This window comes from Anguilla anguilla, chromosome 10 (genome assembly GCF_013347855.1).
Source record: "Anguilla anguilla isolate fAngAng1 chromosome 10, fAngAng1.pri, whole genome shotgun sequence".
Lineage (NCBI taxonomy): Eukaryota > Metazoa > Chordata > Actinopteri > Anguilliformes > Anguillidae > Anguilla > Anguilla anguilla.
In genome coordinates this window covers 44,586,472-44,610,397 of record NC_049210.1, presented here as the reverse complement: position 1 = coordinate 44,610,397, position 23,926 = coordinate 44,586,472, and the positions used below count along the sequence as shown (strand labels likewise).

The 23,926-nt window shown below is 41.7% G+C and overlaps 1 protein-coding gene and 1 long non-coding RNA gene across 4 annotated transcripts in view; one reads left to right on the top strand and one right to left on the bottom strand.

Moving 5' to 3' along the window:
* The first annotated feature begins 444 nt into the window (after positions 1–444).
* Positions 445–17,802, top strand: LOC118206936 (cortexin-3-like). Of its 2 annotated transcripts, none has more exons than XM_035380125.1 (2): positions 445–719; positions 16,592–17,802. In XM_035380125.1, the coding sequence occupies exons 1-2, from the start codon at positions 713–715 to the stop codon at positions 16,924–16,926; spliced, it is 342 nt and encodes a 113-aa protein (XP_035236016.1). In that variant the 5' UTR covers positions 445–712; the 3' UTR covers positions 16,927–17,802. The 2 variants fall into 2 exon arrangements, with proteins under 2 accessions (XP_035236016.1, XP_035236015.1); XM_035380124.1 differs by lacking the exon at positions 445–719 and adding an exon at positions 12,016–12,823.
* LOC118206938 overlaps positions 14,922–23,926 on the bottom strand; it is a 36,898-nt gene continuing 27,893 nt past the window's right edge. Inside the window, exons 3-4 of one of the 2 annotated variants that reach the window (XR_004761278.1) lie at positions 20,571–20,610; positions 14,922–15,086 (exon numbers count right to left, since the gene is read on the bottom strand). This is a non-coding gene — a long non-coding RNA (uncharacterized LOC118206938). The remainder of the gene's footprint in view (positions 15,087–20,570; positions 20,611–23,926) is intronic. The other variant, XR_004761277.1, reaches the window with a different exon arrangement.

The window sequence follows — 23,926 nt, the reverse complement described above, 5'->3', positions numbered from 1 at the left end:
TGCTCTCAAATATCCCTCCCAATTAAATCTTGCAAGCACCAGCACTAGGAATCAATACCCACACCTCGGACATCACAACGCGCAGAATGGCCGACGCTTTAGTTCTGCTCTTTCGTTTATATCAGTAAGGTGCCTCGTGCTCCAGCAGAGGATACTCCAAGGTGAAAACACTGAAAGTTATTATCGGATTTTATGTCCACTGCGCACTTCTTTCTGTTCAGCACTTTATGCAGGCAGAGACATGCTCACTGCGAAGGTGTCAGGCGAGATATACAAGGTTTCATACCTGATGAAGAGTTGTGGGGAGGCACCGGGCCGTCGGGCTGCAGTTCTCATCGTAACGTTTCCGCAAAGTTCCACAAATCGCAGGTTCCCAATGTCTGGGACCGCGAGAGGCCCGTCGGTCTCGCTCGGCCGATGTTTACGGCCGTGTTCCTGATCCAGCTTTACCCGGAAGACCAGAGACGTTCCGTCCATCCTCAGCGCTCGGGGGAAATGCCTACACCCACTGCCTGTTGTTCATTCTCCATCTATTTGGAGGAGACCTGACACATTCTCATTCACATATCATGCACCGTTCCGTTTAACAATAACGTTAGTAACTGTAAACCTTGTGGCTGGATCAGGGCCTCTTCCGTTTGCCAGCTACTGGACTCCCGCAGGGCATGATGGGAGTTGTGTCCAATCTAATGTCGAGGTGCCATCACTGCTCATGTCAGGTAATTTTATTTTGTTTATTTCTCATGCGTGGCTACATAGCAACAATGAGCACTGCTTAGAACGGCCACGTATGATCAAGAAACCTTCTTCTTCTTCATCGATAATGTCTTACCTTGAGTTAAAGTGGACATCCTTGCTGTTGCCAACCACTGGTTAGCAGTTGAGTTGAGCCGACTATTTCCTGTTTGAAGTTTGCCATACTTTAATGCACATATGTCCTCCTCAGGATTGAGAGGGGTTACAAATTGCAGCGCTCCCTTCTGTTTAGTGTAGTAACAGCTTGAAAATGAGATTTTGCTGGCCTCTTAGCTGGATTGATGTGTATTACTCTGAGTCATCTCCAACCGAAACAAATGAGCGAGCGGCTAATGACTATCTCCCGAAAGCCAGTATGCTATTCTAGGCTTCATTCTAAACTTAATGTCTCTCCATTGCTGAACGCTTTCCAGCACCTCATAAATATTTGTACCAATACAATTTATTCCATAATTGCGATAAACCTGAAGTACGTGTTCTCTAAATGATTTTTTTTCTTCTTCGTTTTCCCCCGAAACTGCAATTAAATTTACTTGAGCATGGCGGGAGGTAGCGGGAGAGGAACAAGCACTTCATCAGGAAATTTGAGCAAGGCCCACGCAGCGTAGCTGGTGGTAAAAGCTTTCACGCTCTATTAAGAAAGAAAACCTCGCCATTAAAACTAATGAGTTATAAAACCAATGACTAATATGAAAATGGGAGAGGACCGGCGACGCTGAGCGAGTAAATCCGCGCGCCGCCCACGGCTCGTGAGTTTAGCGTGTTGTGTTGCTCTGCCCTACTGTGCAGACACCTGTGTAGAGGAGAGACCCTGCAGGGGTCACCTGCTGATGTTAAGCAAACAGAGGTGTGCAAGCTTTGGGGGAGGAAGAACTGCTTTCTGCTTTTCACAGGAGGCATTGTTACATTTATAGAAATTTATATTACAGTTGTTTCATAATATTTTCTGAACATTCTGCTGTAGTGGTTGTAAAGTGGTTATTATACAAACACATACACACAAACACATAGAGATCCCCTAAATTAAATATGCCTAGAAACAAAAACACCAGTAGCTTTAAAAATAAAGATGTTATTAGAATCCACTGTGTATACATTCTATAGAATGAAGGTTACCCCTGCAATATTATTCTGTGTTTTTTCTTTATAGTGGTACCCAGTAGTATCAATAACAATATGGACATGCAGAAACAGAAAATACAGTGCATTGTTGAATGATGTGAACATTTAAGGGGGTTAAGTCTTGATAATGCCTTGGGTAATGCCTCTTGATCGGCTGCAACAATATCAAACCCAATTGGAACATAAATGGCGGAGTCTCACAGCACTGATTCTTTTTTATGTTTCGAAAATAAAAGAAAATTCGTTTTGTCCTCCACGTTGCATCCATGTTAAAAAGCGGGCTTGTAGCGCCTTAATCTACGTTATTAAAGAAATAAATATGCCCTTGTAGCAGTTGTGTGTATAAACTGGCATTACCTCTTGCAATTCAGTGCTGTACACTCATCAGCAAACCTCCTCAGCACAATGTTTTGTTATATATTGTATATATCGCCTTATTGTACAAGTATGACAGTCTGTAGATGTCCCACAAGGGTGAATCAACTTTCAGCTTTCATGCTGAGCTAGGAGCCTGCAATGTGAAGGTCTTGCATTTATATCACCTGCCAGTTCTCAAAAAACACTGCTTTAATGCAGTTCTGCAGAATGATGTCATTTAGCAATATATGGTTAAAATGAATGCATGAATGAATGAGTGAATGAATGAATGAATGAGAGATATTTACCCCTCAGTGGTCTAACTCTAGCTCATATCTTATGCACACGTTATATCCTTGCATAAGTAAATACTCTGTGCTAAGGTGAAGCAAGATGAATTGTGAATTTTATTAAAACATTTTACACTCCTGCAGATATTGCTGAAAGAATAAGTACAGCACAACATGAAAGACGTGTCCTTAATATTGCCATGGAAACAATGAGTACTGTGGGCAGCTTGAGTAATTTTCTGCCGCAAAGTGAACAAAACACACAAAAACAATGGCTTTTATGAAAAGAGTGCATCTGTGTTACATATTTATAGAAAAGACCATGTGAATGATAAAAGTCAATATCAGTCAGGAAAGCATTTTCCCAAAGGCAATGACATTTACTAAAAAGGCGGGAGAAAAAAATAACCCCCTCCCCAAAAAGGCCTGTTTTGTACCAATGATCATATTTAGTTCACAAAAGGAAAAAATTCTCTTGTCGCCATATTCACAAACTCCCATGAATTTCACATCCCAGGTGACCAAAAGAGAAACATTTTTTTTGACCTGAACAGAACGCACACTCATACCTGAGAAGGAAATGCATTTATGTTACGAGTTCAAGAGTTACTTACTGCAAGAATAACAAACAAGAACACCCTGCCCATGGATCAGGCTCTAATTGTGCATGCGCTGACAATAACTCATTGAAATATTCCTCTACGGATGGCACCTGCTTTAATCTTCCTTCAATTAGGGAATGCGGATCGATATTAATCACATTATTTTCTTTTTTTTTTCTCCATTTGTTTGCTGCCCGGCAGAGTTTCAGGCGACGGCGGCTGTGCTTTTTCCCCCCTGTTTTTCTACGACTGGAAATGGAGAATCTTTCAGTGATTATTATTCATAGAAAAATGCAACTCTTCACTGTGCAAGCTCCTGAATGCCCGTGTATTATCCAGACATTGATCTGCGGGCTGTGCTTCGCTTTCATGGCTCGGAGACAATTTGATTACCGCTTCGCCATTGCTTCGTTCTTTGTTTCTTGAAAGAGTCTGCACACACTTAAGAGAAGTTTGGATAGCTGGAACTAGTCTAACTTTATGTTATGTTGTGTTATATTTCACTGCTCTGTTCTGTTAGGTGCAGCTGATTTCTCAGTGGCTGAGACTGAGCAGGGAAGACTCTACTGACATCCCAGCTACCACAGAATGTTCTGACAATGTTGCTGGAATGTTTTGCTGGTGTTATAACATTGTCTTTACATGGCAGCAACATTGTGGAGAACATTGTATGTTAGCCGGGTAGACAAGGAGCTTAAAGGCCATCTGCACCGACAAAGGCCTTGGTGGAATATTTGCTTAAAATTTTTTATTTCCACACAAACACGGCCAATTCATCAAACCAAATCAACTCGAAGTGCATTTATATTGCACATTTTACTAAATATTTGAACAGCATGCTGCACAGTATAGCCAAGCCTAAACCTACACAAAAGCAAGGGCAACATTGGTAACAACTACCTAGGTGACCTACTGTATAGAAGAAAACTTGGGAGGAGCCAAACTCAAGAGGAGGAGCTTATCATCCTATGGCCAGCTCAGGGTGTGTGTCCACAGTAGCCATTATGGTCAATAAGTCAGTTGTTCAGTCGGTCTAAATCAGTCCAGCATAGGTTACTACTAGACCAAGGCTCAAATTATTATTTACTCCTTTTTTTTTGTTAACTTGGACGGAATTTAGTGCAAGCATTGGTTTCTTCCTCACACTCAAAGTTCGGTGAGTTCAGCTATCGCCTGCGTTAATTCTCCAAACTGTGTTTAGTTTTGAATTTATGAATCTACGAACGACCTCAGCCTCGGGCTGTAAAGGCAAAGGCACAAATTAAGCCGACGTTTTATGCACGGTGTAGCAGCGGTTGCTTACCTCGTTATGTCGTTACCGTTTCCTCTAATGCGAATATTGACGCATCCATAAAATTCCAAGTTTGCGTCCGTGACTTGCAAGGTCTGACCTTGTGTCCCGCCGTGCGAGACAGACCGGTATGTGCATCTCAGGTCAAACCGACGCGTTTTTGTAACTTATGCATAATTTATCGCGGGCCTTCTGGGGAACGCATTTGGGGAAAGTGAAGGAAGCGTTTAGAGACCAGATGGGTTCAAGGACAGCAAGCCATTTATTTATTAACATTTATTTAAAAAAGTTTCACGCCCGCCCACCCCCGTGTGTACTGTTTAATTGCAAATGCGCTATTTGGAATGCTGAGAAGTTTCCCCTACAGCTATTTTGGAAGAATCTGTTGACAGATGGTGTGACCCGCGATGACAGACACACCAGGTAATTCCAGGAAAACTAGAAAACATCATGTCTTAAGTTAAGAACTCCATTGAAGCAAGTTATTTTAAAAGGCCAATATAATAATGTTGTTTTCCAGTAAAACATTAAAATAATAATAGCAGTATGACTCATGCCTCCCACTCTCTCTGCTTGTTGATAAAAAGCTTTGCAACGCCTGTATCAAGTGGCAAAATGCACTATTTCATTCCTGTGGTCTGTTGGGCTTCCCTTCCTTCTCTGTGTGGGTATGGAGCCGAGGGAGAATGATTTTACAAAAAGGTTCGTCCTCAAACCTTCGAGGCAGAAAATAATTGGAGACTCACCCTGAGTGCTTAAAGGATTCTCTGCCTTAGTCTGAGATGTACCTTGAGAAAAAAAAAAAAGAAAATCGACTTTGTTCAATTTCAGGAGATAAAAATGGCACTGCAGTGATAAACATCAGAGTTGATGGTCTGAGTGACATTCTGAAGTTCTGACACCTGTGGTGCGAAAGCAATGGGGAGACGGGGAGGCTGGGAGACTTGGACATATGTCAGTTCTGAGTCGGAAAATCACTAAAATTAATCCTCCCAGACCAACACAGGAGAACATAAAAACCTATGGACCCAAGAGTGCCGGCAATATGTTCCAAAGAGCCAATGCAAGCATCTTCCGGGGAAAGCTACAGTAAAGATAAAAAATAGTAGCTGCAAAGACTAATGAGTTGCATCCAAAAAAATAACTGCATGTACGGATAGCAAAAATTGGAAAATGGGAGCACAGCAACCAAGTCTCAAAAGCCTAACCAGGGACTGGGGTGGCAAATTAGCTTTGGCTGGAAACCATGGACAATGCATCTGTTTCTTGTTCTTAAACTGTAACAATGTTTATATGTATTGTCCCTGGCAAACAAACGAACAAATAAATAATTAAATAAGCATTCTGTGTACCTACAAATTAAAATGCTAAATACAAAAAAATGCTACGTTGAAAACTGAAATGATTTTCTGTTGCAAATGAAAAGAAAGGAAATATATATCCAGAGATTCCTTTGGGCTTGGAACAACCAAACTGTGCAGGACTGTTTTGTCTGCAGCAGGGATTCTTCAATTAGCTGGAGGGTGAAGATTATTTTCAGTGCTTTTTTTGTTGTTCTACTGGAAATGGTAGAACCTGTTTCTTCAGAGATGGTAAATAATTCACTTGTCCCTTTTCACAAATGATACAGTAACATCTCCTAACTGTAGTAAATGTACCCTTCATACAATCTTTTCTGAGTGGTACATGAAGATTTTGAGAGAATTCTTGCTCTAATTCCACAGGTCAGCTAACACAATGAAGCCTCCGTGACAGAAATCACCATAGGACACTAAAGAGGATCAGATTTATCTGAATCAGACCAGGGAGGATCAGATTTATCTGAATCAGACCAGGGAGGATCAGACTTATCTGATGCAGTCCAGGGAGGATCAGACTCATCTGATGCAGACCAGAGAGGATCAGACTGATCTGATGCAGACCAGGGAGGATCAGACTGATCTGATGCAGACCAGGGAGGATCAGACTAATCTGATGCAGACCAGGGAGAATCAGACTTATCTGATGCAGACCAGGGAGGATCAGACTAATCTGATGCAGACCAGGGAGAATCAGACTTATCTGATGCAGACCAGGGAGAATCAGACTTATCTGATGCAGACCAGGTAGGATCAGACATATCTGATGCAGACCAACAGCAGTCACTTGTCAGAAAGTGATTGCTCTGATCTCTTTCCTCCCCTCAGAGGATCATAAAAGAACAAAAAAAAGGACTCAGCCGCCAGAGAACAATTTCTGTCTGCCCTTGCCCTTCCTCCATGAGACGGGGACACTGCTGAAGGGAGCAGGTGGGAGGGAGGTGACCTGACCTGCTCTCCTGTTCTCCACCTCCCCTTCCCAAACTTCTCCTCCGGCCATCTTTTCTCCACAGATAATTTGCTGCAGCTTGAAGCCGATGTGGCCAGCTGAATTACTGCATAGGCCCATGTGACCCACACAAGGCCTGTCTGGTACATAAACATGCGCCAGGACACCAGAAAGGTCATCTTGGTTCATCTTGCACCCCCACTAGCTACAAATCCCAGCAAGTTATTCCATGCATTAATAACACTCTGTGGGAAGAAATACTTCCAAGTGTCGGAATTAAATTTACATGCATTGGATTTCCAAAAGTGCCCTCTAATTCTGTTGAAATAGTAGAGCTTGACACCCGGTTTAATCTACTTTGGAGCTAAACTTAATGTAGGTTACTTAAAATAAAAAAGCAATTGCAAAGTCTGATGAAAATGATTATTAAAATCTCAGCATACTTCCTTAATCGAATAAAGTATATAGTTTCTTCCATATGAAAATAAACACTTTATATTTGCTACTAGCAACATGAATTATGTAGTGATCTTAAAAAGCTAAACCAGGGAAAATGGAAAATACGGAATAACAAAAGAAATATTTCACAATTTCTGCAAGTAAACACAAGTAGACGTGAATGTCAAAAATATACTTTCAATAATTTAACAGTAGTTTGTCAGTGCACCATCCTGCAAAACTATTTTGCTGGTGAAATGCGGTAACGCTCAGAGGCTTGTGAGTGCTGTGAGACTATAAGAGAGAGTCCATCTCATTGTCTCAGCTTTCGTGACAGTACCCTTTAAATAATTGGTGAAGGAGAGTCGTACCCAGCAGCCAAGGGGACGCGGTGCATTGCCAATCACTAATGAAACACGCCCATGATCCGTTCTGACCCTCCACCGGTCCAAGTCCCCCAAAACGCTTACTGTGGCACACACCAGCAGTCCCCTCTGAAAGAATGTCCGTGACACATTCTCCTCCATTCTCCCGCGGTGGAAAGTAAAAAAAAATAAAAATAATAATAATGCTACGTGCTAATACGTGTTATTTAGGTTTGAACTGACACTGGCTTCCGTGCTCCGTTCAGGAGAGCAATATGGCACTGCGAAGCAGTCGTTTCGGCGGCTCTGGGGTTTGCAACGGAACAAAAGATATTTTATTTATGACCGAGAATGCGGCAGTGTGCACTCAGAAAGCACAACGCCCACATTCGACGAGCCTATTACACCGCCAGCGGGCTTCCTAGCGCTCCCATTTCACCTGTCCCAGCTGAAAAACAGAGGAACCGCACACCTCCACTATGAAAGGAGGATGACAGAGCAGATTCTGAGCCGTCCCCAGCCCCCCTCCCACCCATGGGGGCTACAGTTGGCTGTTTAAATGAACTCTGTTACTGTAACACAAGTCTGGACTATTGCATTTCCCCCCCAAGTGCTAGTCCAACAGGTCAGCACATTTCTCTGTCCCGCCATATTAATAATATTGGCCGGTCTGCGCATTCTCTTTTAAGTGTACTGATGGTGAAATGTATCTATTTGAAAATTCTGTCGATCTTTCACACTTTGGACTCTTGCTTTTGTTCCCTTTTGGAATGGAAACAGTAGATTAAGACTATGATGTTCTTTCCCCAGTGACCAATGAAATGACTCTGCACATTTTGGACAAGAGAAAGAATAATCATTCAAAAACACTGTATTTTGATTAATGCTTCTCTTGTTGTTGTACTTTTCTTCTTTTGTAAAGGGCCAAGCCAAGATGACTCAGACTAACAGTAGTTTTTTCAATTTTTACTCAGTTGAGATTAATATCCCTGCTGCTACATTTTATGTCTATTTCCCCGTTTTCTCCCCCAATTTAGAATGGCCGGTTGTACACAGCTGACTCATGCTGCAATCTCTGAATACGAGAGAGACCTCAGACAAACACACACTCTCCTCAGTGCATGATGTCATTCACAAGCCTGGCCTCCCAGCACAGACCTGAGTCAGGAGAAAACACTCCAGGTGCAGCTTCAGCATCAACCAGCAGGGGTCACTAGAGAGCAACAAGAGACAAATCTCTGCCAAATGAACCCTCCCTAGCCCTGGGTGGCATTGCACCAATCATGTTTCTCCCTGCTGGGCAATTAGCCACAGTCAGCGCTGGCAAGGTCGGAATTTGATTCCATACCGTGCGGTCCATCCATGCCCTAGAACACTGTCTGAACAGGATGAGCACACCCTTAATTTTATGGGTGTTTGAAACGATAAAGTTTGATAATGACCGTACCATTCAGATGACCATTTGAACTAATAAAGGTAATCCTGTAAAACCGACATCACATGGAGAGAAATAGGTGTTTAAAACTCCAGTTGGGCAATTCCGAAAAATATTTTCACTGACGGGTATTACGATATACAGTGCAGTCTGTAAGTATTTGAAAAGTATCCAAAACAAGCAGGAGCTGAAGATACGTGCAGTACAGACCTGGCAGAGCATCATCAGGGAAGATACTCAGCACTGTCTGTCTGTCTGTCTATAGGTTACAGACTTCAAGCAGTCATTGAATGCAATGGATTTGCAACCAATACTAAATATGATGACTTTATTTAAGATTGTGTTAATATATCCAGTTACTTTTTGCTCCCCTAAAATGGGGAAGCTACAGCTGAATCATGCAATGCTCATAACTTCACATCGATGGGAATCTCTTTACAAAAAAAATTATTGGAAAGTCACACAAAATAGCCCCACTGTTTCAAACATCTCAGATATGAATTGTGTAGTTTATGATTCCAAGTCATGATTTCTAATGAAGTCACTTCGGAAAACAAAAAGTATAATTCCATCAGTAAAAATGGCATTATTTTATTTGTTTAATCAGTGCTTTACTGAAACAACACTGAGCTATTAATACTGCTCTAGATTCCAACTGTAAACAGCAACTGTCATTTGGCAGGCAGCCTTCAGTTCCGCCTCCAAACATGTGAACTTGTTTATGTCATTTTACCGCAATCAACTATTTAAAAAAAAAAAGTCTCACGGGCATACAGTCTATTTAGAGCAACATTTTCCTTTTCCTTACAAATTTTAGCGTTTTTCATTAATACGTCTGTTCAACAGATCAATAGACAGACAGCCCGATCCAGCTGCCTCATCTGTGTGTATTTAATGAATATTTTATGCTAATATTAAATCAGGCCAGTTAATAAAGACTCTTTCCTTGTCGGGTTCTCTTCCGTGTCTCTGACATTTGAATGAATGAATTTGAATGAGCGATACCAGACCTAAAAGGCATAAGCTTGAGTATACTATCTATTTTTCCTTCTATACAATGTCTTGATCATGTTTTACACACACTAGCTATGAACATTGTAGGAAGCTAACAATTTACAGGCATGTAACTATGTTCTATGTGAAACATTTAAACACTGTTACAATGACTATTTTATTTTATTTCACAAATTGTATTGGGGTCATGCAAATTATCATAAAAATAAGCAGAATGTGCAGGTAATTGTTACAAATCTAATGCACCCCCTTATTCACCACACGCAAAATCCAAAGGTATACCATTTCGATGTATCTGCCAATGTGGCTTCCTAGACTTGAGAGGGTTTATTGCTTTTTTAATACCTGAGCCCATTTTAAAGGTGTCAGGGGTATACTTAAACTGACGTCTCACATCAAAAATCAGACAAACGCTGTCTTTCAAGAGCACCCGGTCTGGTGACCTCAGTTCCACCGTCAAAGCAATAACTCTCAACTCCCTGTGAGCCATCAGAAAAACTTTCCCCACACAGACTGCCTCACAAACTTTGTCTAGACGCCCTCACCTCTGGTACCAACGCAGCTAACAATTCTTGCTTCCCGAAACGTTCCTGGGAAGTTAGGTTAAAATTTTAGTTCTGCAGTTTTGGCAATTAAAAACTGCATCGGAGGAAACATATACAGTATTTTAAGTCTTTTACTTGACTATAACAGGGCCTGTTATAGCCACAGTAAAATCTTACATTGTAAATTTTAAAACATGTTTTGTAGTTGTTCCAATTACCTTTGGTATGCACAAATTGTACGCTACTTTGGATAAAAGCGTCTGCGAAATGTAACGTAATGTAACATGAGTTAACTGATTAAGTGGATGTCATTCGGCTGGTCTCCTGGAATGATTCCACCCCTTGGCTCTCCCCCCAGGTCTCAAAAGTATATCACCTGAATTACCAAACTAAGTCACAGTCACAACTTTATTTCATAATCATTTTGGGGTCAAATACAATGAGAGTTTTCATTAAATATCTGCAAAGCGCGGTATGTACTGCAACAAAAACAGTACACTATACCATAAAACCTTCATGGGCTAACTTAATGGAAAAGGAAAAGGCAAAGAAAACTTATTAAAAATTTAGCCAGCTGTTTTATTTTTAAATGATCTGGTCAGGTCTACAAATGCAGCTTAATGTTGGATGCCAAAATATGAATTGCTATCATATAAAAAGCATTAAAATAATGGTTTGTTAGTCTTCGGAGTCTGGTGGCAGGGAACATTCTCTGTCTGGCTGGTGAATAAAAGCTGCAATTGCATTTTTTGTGTTCTAACTGTAAGTTAAGAAAATGACTGTGACTATTGGCACTTGTAGCTTGCTAACAGCATTGTAGCTCTTATTTAGTTCTCCGCAGACCTGGAGTTGTTTTTTCCAGATGATCAGGCATTTTACTTCAGGTACTATGAACTGGCACATATACCGATCAAAGTGATCTCTCCAGTATTGCTTGCTGATTGTTAAATATTAAGAAATAGCCTGCAATGAGTTTATTATTATTATTATTATTATTATTATTGTTGTTGTTGTTGTTGATGTTGTCGTTGTTATAGTTATTATATATATACCATAGCATTGTTGGAAGCAAACATTTTTTAAAATGTGCCTAATACATTTTGTGAACAAAATCATAATCACTTTGAGAGCCAAACAAGAATAATATGGTGAATTTGAAGTCACACAGACCTGAAAAGAGCCAATATTTTGATTCTTACGTGTTTCTTATGTTTAGGCTATACATCAGATTTATACTTTCTTGTGCATATTGCTCTGCATAACTCAATTTAGAGCCAAAGAGTGCAGTTGCTAATCTACTGTACACATGGCACAATACCATAGTTTAGCAAAAAAGCCCATTGAGCTTGAAAGGTGTAGAATGAGTCGAACCACAGAAATATAATAATGGCTTTAACATTGTTCCTTGCCCTTGCTGACTACAGAGAATCTGAACGCGCGCGCTTGATGAATGGCGGAACTCACTCATGCATCACCTGCACGCGCAGGTGCGGTGAAAGACATTCGGTTAGATGGTGTCTAGTACAGTAGATATGCTACTTACAGTACACATGTGTGTAAGACTTAGAAATTGTATAACCCCGTTCAAACCAATTAGTAAATTCCTTTATTGCGTCTAATTTGCAAATGACTACTAAGACTAAATACAGAATAGATAACTGGGAGCATTCTCTCTGAAAGGTAAGCAACCAGTCTAGTTAGAGGTAGCCTATTCCATGGAGCTACCCAACGCTGTCGTGGATATGAATACCCTGTGGACAATATAATCGATCAATATGGGATTCTTTAAGGCGGGACACGGTAGAAATTAATCTGTACCACGGCACATTCCCGACAGCAAACGACGATAAGACCTAAGAGGCACTCCCTGGCTGTCTGGCGCGCGTAGAGATGCGCGTGGGGGGATGCCCGGTGATTTCCTACCGCTGTAGAATCCTAATGTGCACCACGCTGCGTTATTACCTCTGCTGCGGCTCGCGAACCGCCTGTCAGGTTACCGGCGTCGAGCCTCACACTACAGGCACGGGACGAAACTGCGCGTTGCGCCGGAGGTTTCTGCTTTTAATTGCTCCCGTTCCTTCGTTTTCTTCTAGAAGGCATAAACTACCGTGGAACTGAATGTTTTATGAAGAATACGTGTTCCGGAGCTTTGTTTTTTTTCTTTAAGCTTTTCTCGCTTTTCATATTCTTGTTTCATCAAGTGAGATTGAGGGCGAAGTAGAGAAGAGGATAGCATGGGCGAAACCCTGGGGTTTTGTCTGTAATTCGAAATGGACCCGGTCTTGTCACGGCGAGCCAAAGGTATCTAGCTGTACTCAGTTGTGTTTTCTGTTATTATAGCTCTGACCGTGGTGATTCTTGCGCTTTTAAATTGTGAAATGAAATTACTTTTCCTGCTGACAAAAAAATATACGCTGCGCATGAGCCTTTATTACACTTGTTGACAGTATGCTATATCCTACTTGTTAACTGCATTATGTAGTTCTTTTGGACTTAAATAGTAATCAGAAGTCCGATACGACTTGTATACTGTAATGGTTTTGGTTTTGTTCTGTGTTCTGTGGTTTGGTGCATTACTGATGTATCACTAATTATCATTTATGTGACTCAGATACACGACCTGGTTCATTTAAAAGAATTCATCTGAATTAATTTATTTGCATCTTGTACGCACAGGTAAGCGATTGCAGTAGCAGCGCTTGTTACATTGTAACTGTACGCTAATTTCACCGTAGCAAGCTATTGCTATACGTTGCGAGATGACAAGTAAATTTAAAAGTAATTTGGGGGCGGGGGGGGGGGGGGGTCTCGATTGGTGCTTAACAGTTATGTTCGGGATAAGACGAACAGGCACGACGTACCTGCATTTCCATCCCTACAGTATATTCTACCAAAGTGACGTTCGTATGTGTACTGGAACAAAAATAGTGTGCAAGAAATTGTTATGGGTCAGTATTTGAACCAAAGATTAATTTCGTTTTCATAACTTTCTTTATTACAAAGGTAGTTCTAGTGTTACGTAGGCTTTAACTGCCGAAGATACATGTTAATTCAAACAAGGCACTGTGAAGAGATTAACCCCATATAGCCTCTCTCTCCCTAAGTGAAGTGAAAGTTGTTTTCTCGTTATATATTAACTGAATATCACAATTGGGTCCAGTGTAAAAGTCGATCAAGGTGGTTTGGGAGCACTATAATCCCCAAAGGTTTCACACAAAAATAAGGGGAAAGACTAATTAGTTGTTTCAGGGTCAGTGCTTCTCAGCAAGGACATTTTCTGTTTGCACACTGGGGACATTCAGAGTTATGCCCATGGCTTCTGTTTTCCACAAAGTACTGATGTAGAAAACCTTTTTTTCTTCTTGCATTTTATGTTAATATATTCAGCAGTTCATCAAGGCAGTTGTGTAATTTGTTGTTCTTTTGCTGCAGTTTTTAAAAAAATTTGACAGTTGCTGCTTTCTTATGGTTCCGTATGACTGCATTACAATAATATTGCAGGTTAGTAGCAGCCAGTTGGCAGTGCTCCACAAGAATTTGACAGCACAAAGTAAAACACCCACTCCTGTTATCATCTTCCCCTCATAGATGTTGCCCACACAGTGCAGTTTTTTTTTTTTTTCTATTTTAGTCGTTCCATAAGAAGAAGAAAAAAAGCAGTGTTATGATGACATATTTGATGCAGTCCACTCATTATGTTGACAAGTGACACAAACGTTTCTCGGGCAGCTGTGCTTGACAGAAGGACGGCTTGAATGTCCAATACCACGTCTCCATGACAGCTTCAGCCTTCCAGCAATTGCATTGTGAATTAAAGGCACATCTCCACAGTCGCACACAGAGTCTCACCCCCCTAGCGATTTCACATTGACACATTTGTATCATCAGTGGTACCCAAGCATGTAAATTGCATGCAAGTTTAATAAATGAAACAACCATCCATGCAGGGAAAGGGAATAATATCTCATTTTGACCTTGAGAACTAGATTCCGTCATCTATTTTTGATTCGCTAATCACTGCCATGAACTAAATTTTGTTACCATTAAATTCAATTATTGCCTTAATTACTTTAGTTGACGGCCCCAATAATTAGCTTGTAGGAATATCGCACTTAGATGGATCTCCCATATAAATTACTGGAAATTCATTTTCATCTTATTAGAACCATATTAACCTTCAACTTATTTTTTTCAGTGTGCTAAAGTATATCATCAGTGGTAAGTACGTGCATTGAACCGTTGTCATTTCCTGGTCAGTTGGTATCCAGTTAAAATTTTGTTGCAGTTTGAACCCAGGCAAGGAGAAACCATTGTGGGTCCGGCTGTTCATTTGGGACCTGCTATACAACACCCCCCCCCCGCCCCACCCCCCCCCCCACCAGTCCCCCCCGCCCCACCCCACATAGCAATAGCGGATGAATTGCTAGCTGTACAGGGGGGGAAATGTCACCTTGTCCAAGGTGATACCAGGGACGAGGCACGCCTCAGCTCCAGAGAAGCCACACGCAACATTCGACCAATGAAACTGCTCCTGAAGACAAGACCTCCTCATACATCCAGTTTCCTAGAAAAAAAAAAAACAAGAAGATGTTCAAGAAGCACTGAGCCAAATAATGGCACTATTTTTGTAGCATAGAAAAAGATAAGACAGGAGCATAACCAGCCAGGTATCTAATAAGATTCAAATACAAAGTGAGAAATATGAAGCTTTTTTTTTGTCAATGTAAAGTTTAGGCAATAATATTGTTGTTTCTTTTGTGAATGTTTAGCTGTAAAAATTAATAGAGCAGATTAATAGACCATTCTTTTTTATTTGTAATGGCCTAAATGTTTTTTATCGCTGGCAATAAAAATTCATAATGTTGCTCATTGCTAATCGTCTATTTATAGTTAGAAACCTGGAATAGAATTACAGCACGCAATTGGCACACTTTTCTTTTGTGCAAAACCATTTTGTTCCCTTTCCTCTGACCAAAAAATAACATAGTCCAGACAATTAGCATAACGTAGTCCAAAAAATAACTGCAATAACTGATGAGGTCTCTTCTAGAAAACCAGGAAATTCCTGCACCTGTTCATGCAATAGTTTTTTTTTTAATAGAGGGCATGTAGGACATAATGTGTGTAGCTCGGTGGACTTCTATTAAGGATGCAGCTATGTATGTACAGCTATGTGGTGGCAATGTTTCTGAATGTTGTTCAGCATCTCTTCAACCATGTGTTTTGCAATATCCAGCAAAAAATCCTTCTGCAGAGCTTCACTGTGAATTCATTTTGCCAGATACAGCCGCGAGAATCAATGTCTATTTAAATAATATAAACAAAAAGAAAAAATCACACTGTCAAACAAAATCCTTGTGGCTGAACTGGCACCAAGTAATGATCATATTCATTACTGTACATTTTAATGGACTATTTTTTGGCACAGCCCATTAACATTGCCCTTGCAGAACTCCCGAGTGGCTCAGTCGGTAAAGGCCCTAACCATACCATCAAGGTTGGTTTAAGTCCACCGGGACCCCTTGAGTTCCTGCTACTCAGACGTTGTCATTACCCCCTCCTCTAACTGGTCCAGCTCTCCTGTAATAATGTGATATGCCTTATTGTTTGTAAAGAGGGAAATGCCCTCTTGACCACAGTTGAGTACACTAGGAGAGAGTGCCATCCACAGTTGCAATGTTCCTTCTGGGGGTGTGAATGGCATGATGGTTCCACCCATTCCACAGTGAGTGAAATGAGGGGAGACCAACACCCCACCCCCAATCAAAAACAATGCCTGTATTTAGCAAAGCATATGATTTATTTGTGGGATAAAGGCTCTATTTTCCCATGCAAGTGCACGCCCTTGGATATGGTACTTAAACTTTAATTGCTCCTATGAAAACTGAACTGAAAGGCTGTTAAATCTGTCGCAGATTGTGGGCGACCTAGCCTAGTGCAGTGGGCGACCTAGCCTGTTGTCGTGGGAGAGAGAGAGAGAGAGAGAGAGAGAGAGAGACCGTGAGGTCTGGGGTGGTTGTTGATCTCATGGCAGTGTGTTTTGGCTCGTTCTTCTCCCCTCCCCCCCAGACGATGAGGCCGGGCCGGGCGAGCCGGGGCGGGGTCCAGTGAGGATGAGCGTGCGTCTCCTGTGGGACGACCCGCTGCACCTCACCTGGACGATGGAGGCGGAGCCCTTCACCTCCACGCTGCTGCGGTCGGGGGGCCCCGTGCTCGACCCCGGCATGACCCTGGAGCAGAAGACCACCTTCGTCTTCGTCATCTTCCTCTTCATCTTCCTGGGCATCCTGATCATCCGCTGCTTCCGCATCCTGCTGGACCCCTACCGCAGCATGCCCACCTCCACCTGGGGCGACGGCCTGGACGGCCTGGAGAAGGGCCAGTTCGACTACGCCCTGGCGTAGAGAAGGGGCCGCCCCCGTGGGGGCCCCCCAGTTTCTGGCAGGAGTCTCCGCCTCCTCCCTGTCGCCGTCAACGCAGAGCGCTCGGAAACGTGAGCATCAGACAGCGCCCGCTATGTGACTGACCCGCTGTCCTTTCCTGTGACCGCTCACGGAAAAGATCGGATTTCTTGCGTAGGGTAGTACTGCAGCTTATCCACGTACGCTGTGACCGAACCACCCTGCTGCGGTAGGAACCGCGAGGTTCGCCCACAGTTACATCCTAAATGTCCCCGGTCACATACCGCTTCGTGTGACATTGAACCGTTCCTCTAATAAATCACAGTTGCGCGCGCTCTCCGGTGAAGGTGAAGAGACATTGATCAACGGCAGAACTGCAAAGGACGTTTGGTTAACATCCACCCGGTCCCATTAGGACTAGGCCCCAGTGGCCGTAAATTACAAATCAAGTTGGGGTAACCCTGCGCGGATTGGCCTGATCAATCACAATTGGTGTTGCTCTGTGTTTCTAATTTTTCCATTGGCAAGAGAGTGAAATGTCTTGAATCCCAGGGGGCCAATCGGGGTATTAAACGGATGGAGCTTCCATAACGAACTACAGCAAATGCTGTCCACTCCGTGCTCTGTTTTTTTTTTTCTGCATTCAATCATACTTAGAGGTTTGTCTGAAGGTAGGGATTCGGCTTGCGATTGTGGTAAGTGATGCCGTTACTTTATCTGCTTGTCCAAAAATTTGCCCCCACAAATCAATATTTGGACAAACAGTGGAATGATGAGTAATTTCTTCTCCTTCGGACTTTGAAGCGTACGCCCCGCCCTGTGCCAGGAACACCATTTAATCCCTTGAAGCCTGTCATTAAAACTATATTAGTTTACACACACCTCTTTATCTTTTTTTTTTTCAAAGCACAGAACCATTAGCGTATTTTCACATTACGTATTTTCTTCTAGCAGAGCAAAAGTAAATAACTCTCATTGGTCGAGGAGAGGAAGAAGAGCTTACAGCAGACTCGTGTTAAGATTAACACTTCATCATAATAAAAGGCTGCAAGGTTGGAAACGAGAGTGGTCTTTAAGAACGAAGCCGAACTGAAATCGTGACTAAAGGTGTCGGCACCACTGGCGTCCTGACATCTGGGGAAATGTGCTTTGCTTGCATTCACCTCAGAAACGTGGGGGAGAACACCTGTACTCCCTGCAGTATTAACTGTCATGACTGGGTGACTGGCAGGTATTGACTCTGCAGTCAGAGCTTGTTGAAGTCGGGCCTCTTAAGCGAGCATCTGCCTTCATTAAACAGCAGCGCACTTCAGACACATTGTACACGATCAATTTAAAAAGGGAAGGAAATCTCATTACAGTGTCGGGGGAAAAAAAAGGTATTTGGTATATTATGGGGAGAGGAAAACAAGATAAATGTTTAAATGATGGTTGTGGTCACCCCTTTTGACCGTGATTGAAACCATATGAGCAGGGTAGTCCAGTGAATTACAGACTAATTATTATTAATAATTACAGACCCTAACTGATTCTAAATAATTAAGTACCCTGTGAAGATTGCATTCTGCATTCTACACTGCATTCTGGCACCAGTGAGAGAAAAAAAAAACTGAAAATTGTCTCTACTGTTGTTTGGAAGCAGTGACTGTCACAAGTGGTGTGATATTTTTTTATAAATGTTTTTCATTAGTTTGATCGGACTAAAATACTTTCAAAAGTGCTTTCAGCCATGTTGCAAAAATCCAACGAGCAATAACGTCAATGTCATTCTAAAAGGTGCGTCAAGTTTCCAGTTTCTCACAGAAGTCAGGTCAGTGGTTGCCCGGCGACACGTGAAGTCGTTTAATTGCATCAGCTTTGCATTTACCCTCCCGCCATCGGGTTAGCTCGGTGTGCATCCTCCCTTAATTGCATCCACACGGGGAGCCCTGGACCCCAGCCAGGAGACCACTCCTGCCTCGCCTTCTTTCCTGAGAGCAACCTCGCTTCCATGACACTTATACACGCAACAAACAGATGAGCTCTTCTGCTTATCAACCCTGACATGCAAAAAAAAAAAAAAAAACACCAGGAGGGTTGTTTCAGAAGCAGGATAGCCAAGTTAGCTGGATAACTGCGCTGAGTAAAACCCGGAACAGCTCTTTTTACTTCAGCCCATGTTCCAGATCTGGGAGGGTTCCGGGTTTTACACAGTGCCGTTATTCAGCGAACTCAGAAATCCTGCTCTGTCAAACAGGGCCCAGCTACCCGAATGAAACGAACAGCCAAATAAGCCAACCATGGTGTGATTGTGGCACAGAACTGCAGCTGAGCTTCATATTTCCAAACAACATGTAGACCACTGTGCATTAAAGCATATTTGTGGTACAGCACTTTAGAAACAGCAAACTACCCTTTTAAGCCACGTTTTCACTCATTTGGATGTCCTGTCACCATTAAAGGTGTTATATCACTCTTATGCAAATCTAATGCGTGAAAACACTTCACTGTAATTCCCTGCATCTCGTCCCTCAAGAAGGAGAACCGTTCTGTGTTGACTTTCCCAGCTCTACACCGATATAAAAATGAGAGTTGTGGCATTTCGGATTGTGCATCCATTGTGGACCATGAATTCCCTCTATAACAGTGCTTCAAATTCATTAGCATTCTCTGTGCACATATTGAATGACAGAAAAAATAATTTTCTGCCCAAATGGCTCTCACTCTTGCTAGAGAATGATGTTCATTTGGGAGGAATTGCAATTGAAGCAGAACACAATTGCGTGATTTATTTTATTTATTTATTTTTATAATTTTTTTTATAACTCTCATGCATATTCATTGGAGATGTACTACTCTGTGGCTGTTGCAGAAAACCATAATGTGTATGGATCCATTACAGGGCTTATTGAAAAACAATAATCCCTCTGTCATATTCTGCAGAGAAAAGTAAGTTTGACATTGAATGAAGTCCTGTGGAGTTTGTGAAATATCATTCTTCCTCTCATTCATCATGCAAATTAAGTTTGTGGAAAGCTGATTTAATCCAGAGCAGGCAGCAGATTGTGGCCTGCAATTACACTTCTGGCCAGACTATGTATGACCCTGCTTACACATTAGACAAAATTGTGTTTTTACCCAATTCAGCTGAAATGAGCAACAGAATGTGGTAAAATAACAGGAATCGCATCAATGTCATAAAAACGAAAATCTCTGATCAACAGGTGGCTAAGCACTGTTTGTATCTGAGCACATTTGTTCATTGGCAAGGCTCCCCAATTAAAGTGCATTGGTAAGTATTAATTTGCTAAAGCCACAACTGTCCTTTTTGTTATTGTATAACTGAATTACACAGAGGGCATTCGGGGCTTTGGGCGAATCCATGGCTTGGTTTCTATGGCTCCCCAGAGACAGAATATTTGGACTAGCAACAAGAATAGAAATTGCTCTACAATGGCCATTTGTGCAGAAGCAATGGTCTTTTGCCTAGTACACTGTTGTGAGCAACCATGCAATATATAGAGATTACGTGTGACAGAAATTGTTTTTTGTTTAATTTTAAACAATGTGCTCCTAAGCCCACACACCATTAAACATTAATTTGCATTTTGAATGCAGATCATTTAATTATGAACGTGACCAGGAATGCAGGTTCAACTGATACATACAGGAGGGTGAACTGGCTCCGGGCACTTTCCACCAACCGACCTGTGCAAGAAGACGTGAAACAGAACATCAGCAAGGAGAGGTAATCACAATGCTGAAATCTCATTAGCTACCAGCCAGCACATCACACGACATAACCCCGAGAGAGAGAGAGGGGAGGCGAATGCTTCGGAGAATGACGGCGCGCAAGTGTTCATTTCGGGAGCGCGTGACTGAGGCAATCCAACGGTTCCAGTTAGATGAGCTCGCCGGCATTTGATGAGGACAATCATCGGTAGATCCGGTATTGGAGAAATACAGTGCGATCGCACCTGGAATAAATTTACCTCAGGGATGCTGTTACGTGCCTTTGAGTCCACTGAAAAGCCCAGGCTGACCCCATTGGTCGCATACTCAGCATAATCTCATACTCTCGCATTTAAACAAAACAGAGCTATAAGTTTACAGGGGACAGTTTGAGTTTTCCCGAGCTACATGGGATTCTTAGCTCTGATTAATATCTTGGAACCTCTTTGATAATCGCAGAATGTATTCAAAGCTGCTGCATTCCGATCTAAAACCGCTGATGCCCATCATCAAATATTCTTAATGCTCATCCTTAATACAGTTATTTTGAGATTAAAGTGGAATGCAAGCAACCTGAATGAAAATCGTATTACATATTTACCAACTGGTCATTATATCTCCAAATTTATATGAAAAGCCATCCTACTAAATGAATAAAGCATTAATATAGATCCATTAATGTGTAAATGATAACAGAAGTCACCTGTAAAATAAATAAATTCTTGTCATCCCATAATTGGATTTTTAAAAGTTTAATAGACAGGCCCTGCTTGCGGCCTAGTCAATATGCCTTGTCTTTATGCGACCAAAGACCCTCCACTTCAGAATGTTTGTGATTGACAGTTACGCTTGGCCATGACAAAACAAATCCAAATCAATGTGATTGTATTCAATTTATTTTCTAATATTTCGTATTTGTGTTTATGATTAAGATTAAAGGCTATTTGACAACACAAATGGAAAAGAGCTCTCAGCCATGGCACACAGCGCAACGGATCATTTACTCCATTTCGCTCTCAGCTGAATTCTAAACAAATACAGACAGCAGCACGTGTCTACTCACATGAAAATTTCATTATCTCCATATTTTGGTATTCATAGGCATGATATCTATTTATAGATTTCCTTCAGCTGACTGTGCATGGCAGCTCTGGTCCTCGTTTGTTTATTTTTGGCCATTTTTTTCTGTGTAACGTACATGCCGTATCAGTTATCAACCGATCAATCAATCCATCAATCAGACTTTATTTGTATAGCACATTTCAGACAGTTCCACTCTGGGCCTTTTCCCCAATGACTAAAATCTCAGTTTTACCTTCGTTGAACTGGAGGGAATTTTCTGACAGCCATACATGTATGTCAGAAATACACTTCACTAAGGTGTCAATGGGGCTAAAATCATCTGGGGATACAGAGATATATAATTGGGTGTCATCAGCATAACTATGAAAATAAATTTTGTTCTTTCTGATGACACAACTTTTTGAGTTGTCAACTCAAAAATTCATTAATTAGCTAATTAACTTCTCTTTGTGTAACATGTGGTTGTTGATGGATACAGTGGAATTCAGCAATGAACTGAATGTGCTACACAGTGTAGCAGAGACAAGCGCTGGAATTCAATCAACATTTGCCCTTAACTTTGACATTTAAAAATGAGAAGAAGAAAAAAATTTCCTTCAAAAAAAAAAAAAGGGAAAAGTGCAAGGTTTGCATTTACTTGTAAGTCAAAGCAAAGGACAAATCTTGATTGAATACAGGCCAGAGACTTGACTAATTAAGGGCAGGGCTTTACTACAGAAAGACAAAACAGCTGTATCACCTATTCAAACTTTGCCACCTGCTATCCTTTGCCTCCCTTGACATGCAAAATAATTTACCAGTGGTTTCTGAAGTCTCAAGAGAACATTTATTAGTATTCTGGAATCACGTGAAATAGCCACACAGACTGCATTATAATGAATCAGATCAAATCAAATCATTTATTTGTATACTGTATTTTACAAAGAATTTGTCACAATGCCCTTCACTGTGTATCCTGGCCTGAACCCCCAAAAATGCAAGCCAAGGGGGGAAGTGTCAACAATTAACTCCCAGGATGACATATCAGAAGAGACACAGGGAGGGACCAGGCCCAAGAGGGGGAGCCTGTCCTCCTTTGGCCAGCTCAGGGTACGGGTTTATGGGGGGAGGGGAAACATGTTTCTGTGTTCAAAAATTCCTAAATTTATGTTCCCCGTTGAAAGACTGGGAAACTGTTAAGTGCTCTGTGTGCAACCAGATGGTGAACGGCACGATCAATTGATTGACAGAAAGTGATCCTGCAAACAGATTGATTTGAAAAGACAGTTGGGCCTACCACTAGGCCTAACCACTTTCAGAGTGATCTTGCATTGAACGACTAAAGGGTTTTATCACTGTTTTTTCTAGACTCTTTATTGGTCACTTTGTGGCCACATTATGTGAGGTGATCAATATCTGAGGGTGGGGAGAACTTAGAGCAGGAAGATGGTTTGGAATGCAGCACCACACTCAACGTGAATTTAGCTTTTTCAGATGTGGGTGTCGTTTTATTGTGGTCAGTGAATTACGGGATGTATCAATATTTAACGAGGAGCATATTGGGCCCGCACAGTAAAGCAGCTCTCTAGAGTTGTCCTTTATCGCCGAGTTTTAAAGCTTAAATAGAAAATGACGGTGTTCATTTGAGATTCCGCTGTTTGACTTGCAGTTTAGTGTCGGCTTTGAGATACTGCAATATTCACTTCGGCCAGCTGAGGTCGCCATTGTGTGGAAATCTTGGAAAGCGACCGTTAACGAAAACGAGGCCTTGAACACGACTGCCTCGAGCTAGGAATCACGTTTTATCACACGTATCACTCAATGTAGTGGTGCTGTTTTTTTATTGCTTTATTAACTTTATATACCGTAGCCTCTTGGCGAGAACCCTCAACAGTCTTCCCTGCAGTGATTCCCAAATTGCCATTCTGGATATTGACCTACTACACCTGTGACATCATTAAGTTCTAGTCCTCACTTCCCATTGGGTGGTAAAGCAGCATACAGCTATAAACGGCCTGACACCTCCACACATTATTATGTACTGTTCTATTGGCATTCCAGGGGCAGCCAGAGAGTAAGGAATAGATTGCGACTGTCCTTTAAGCCGGTAATTGCCCTGAACCTATTTGTAATTGTCTTTTGTCATTAGCAAGCTCGCCAGGGGCTTGTCCAAGAGGTAGAATATTCTGAACGGTTTTCTGCTTTTTTTTTTGTAACACTCCTGGGGAGA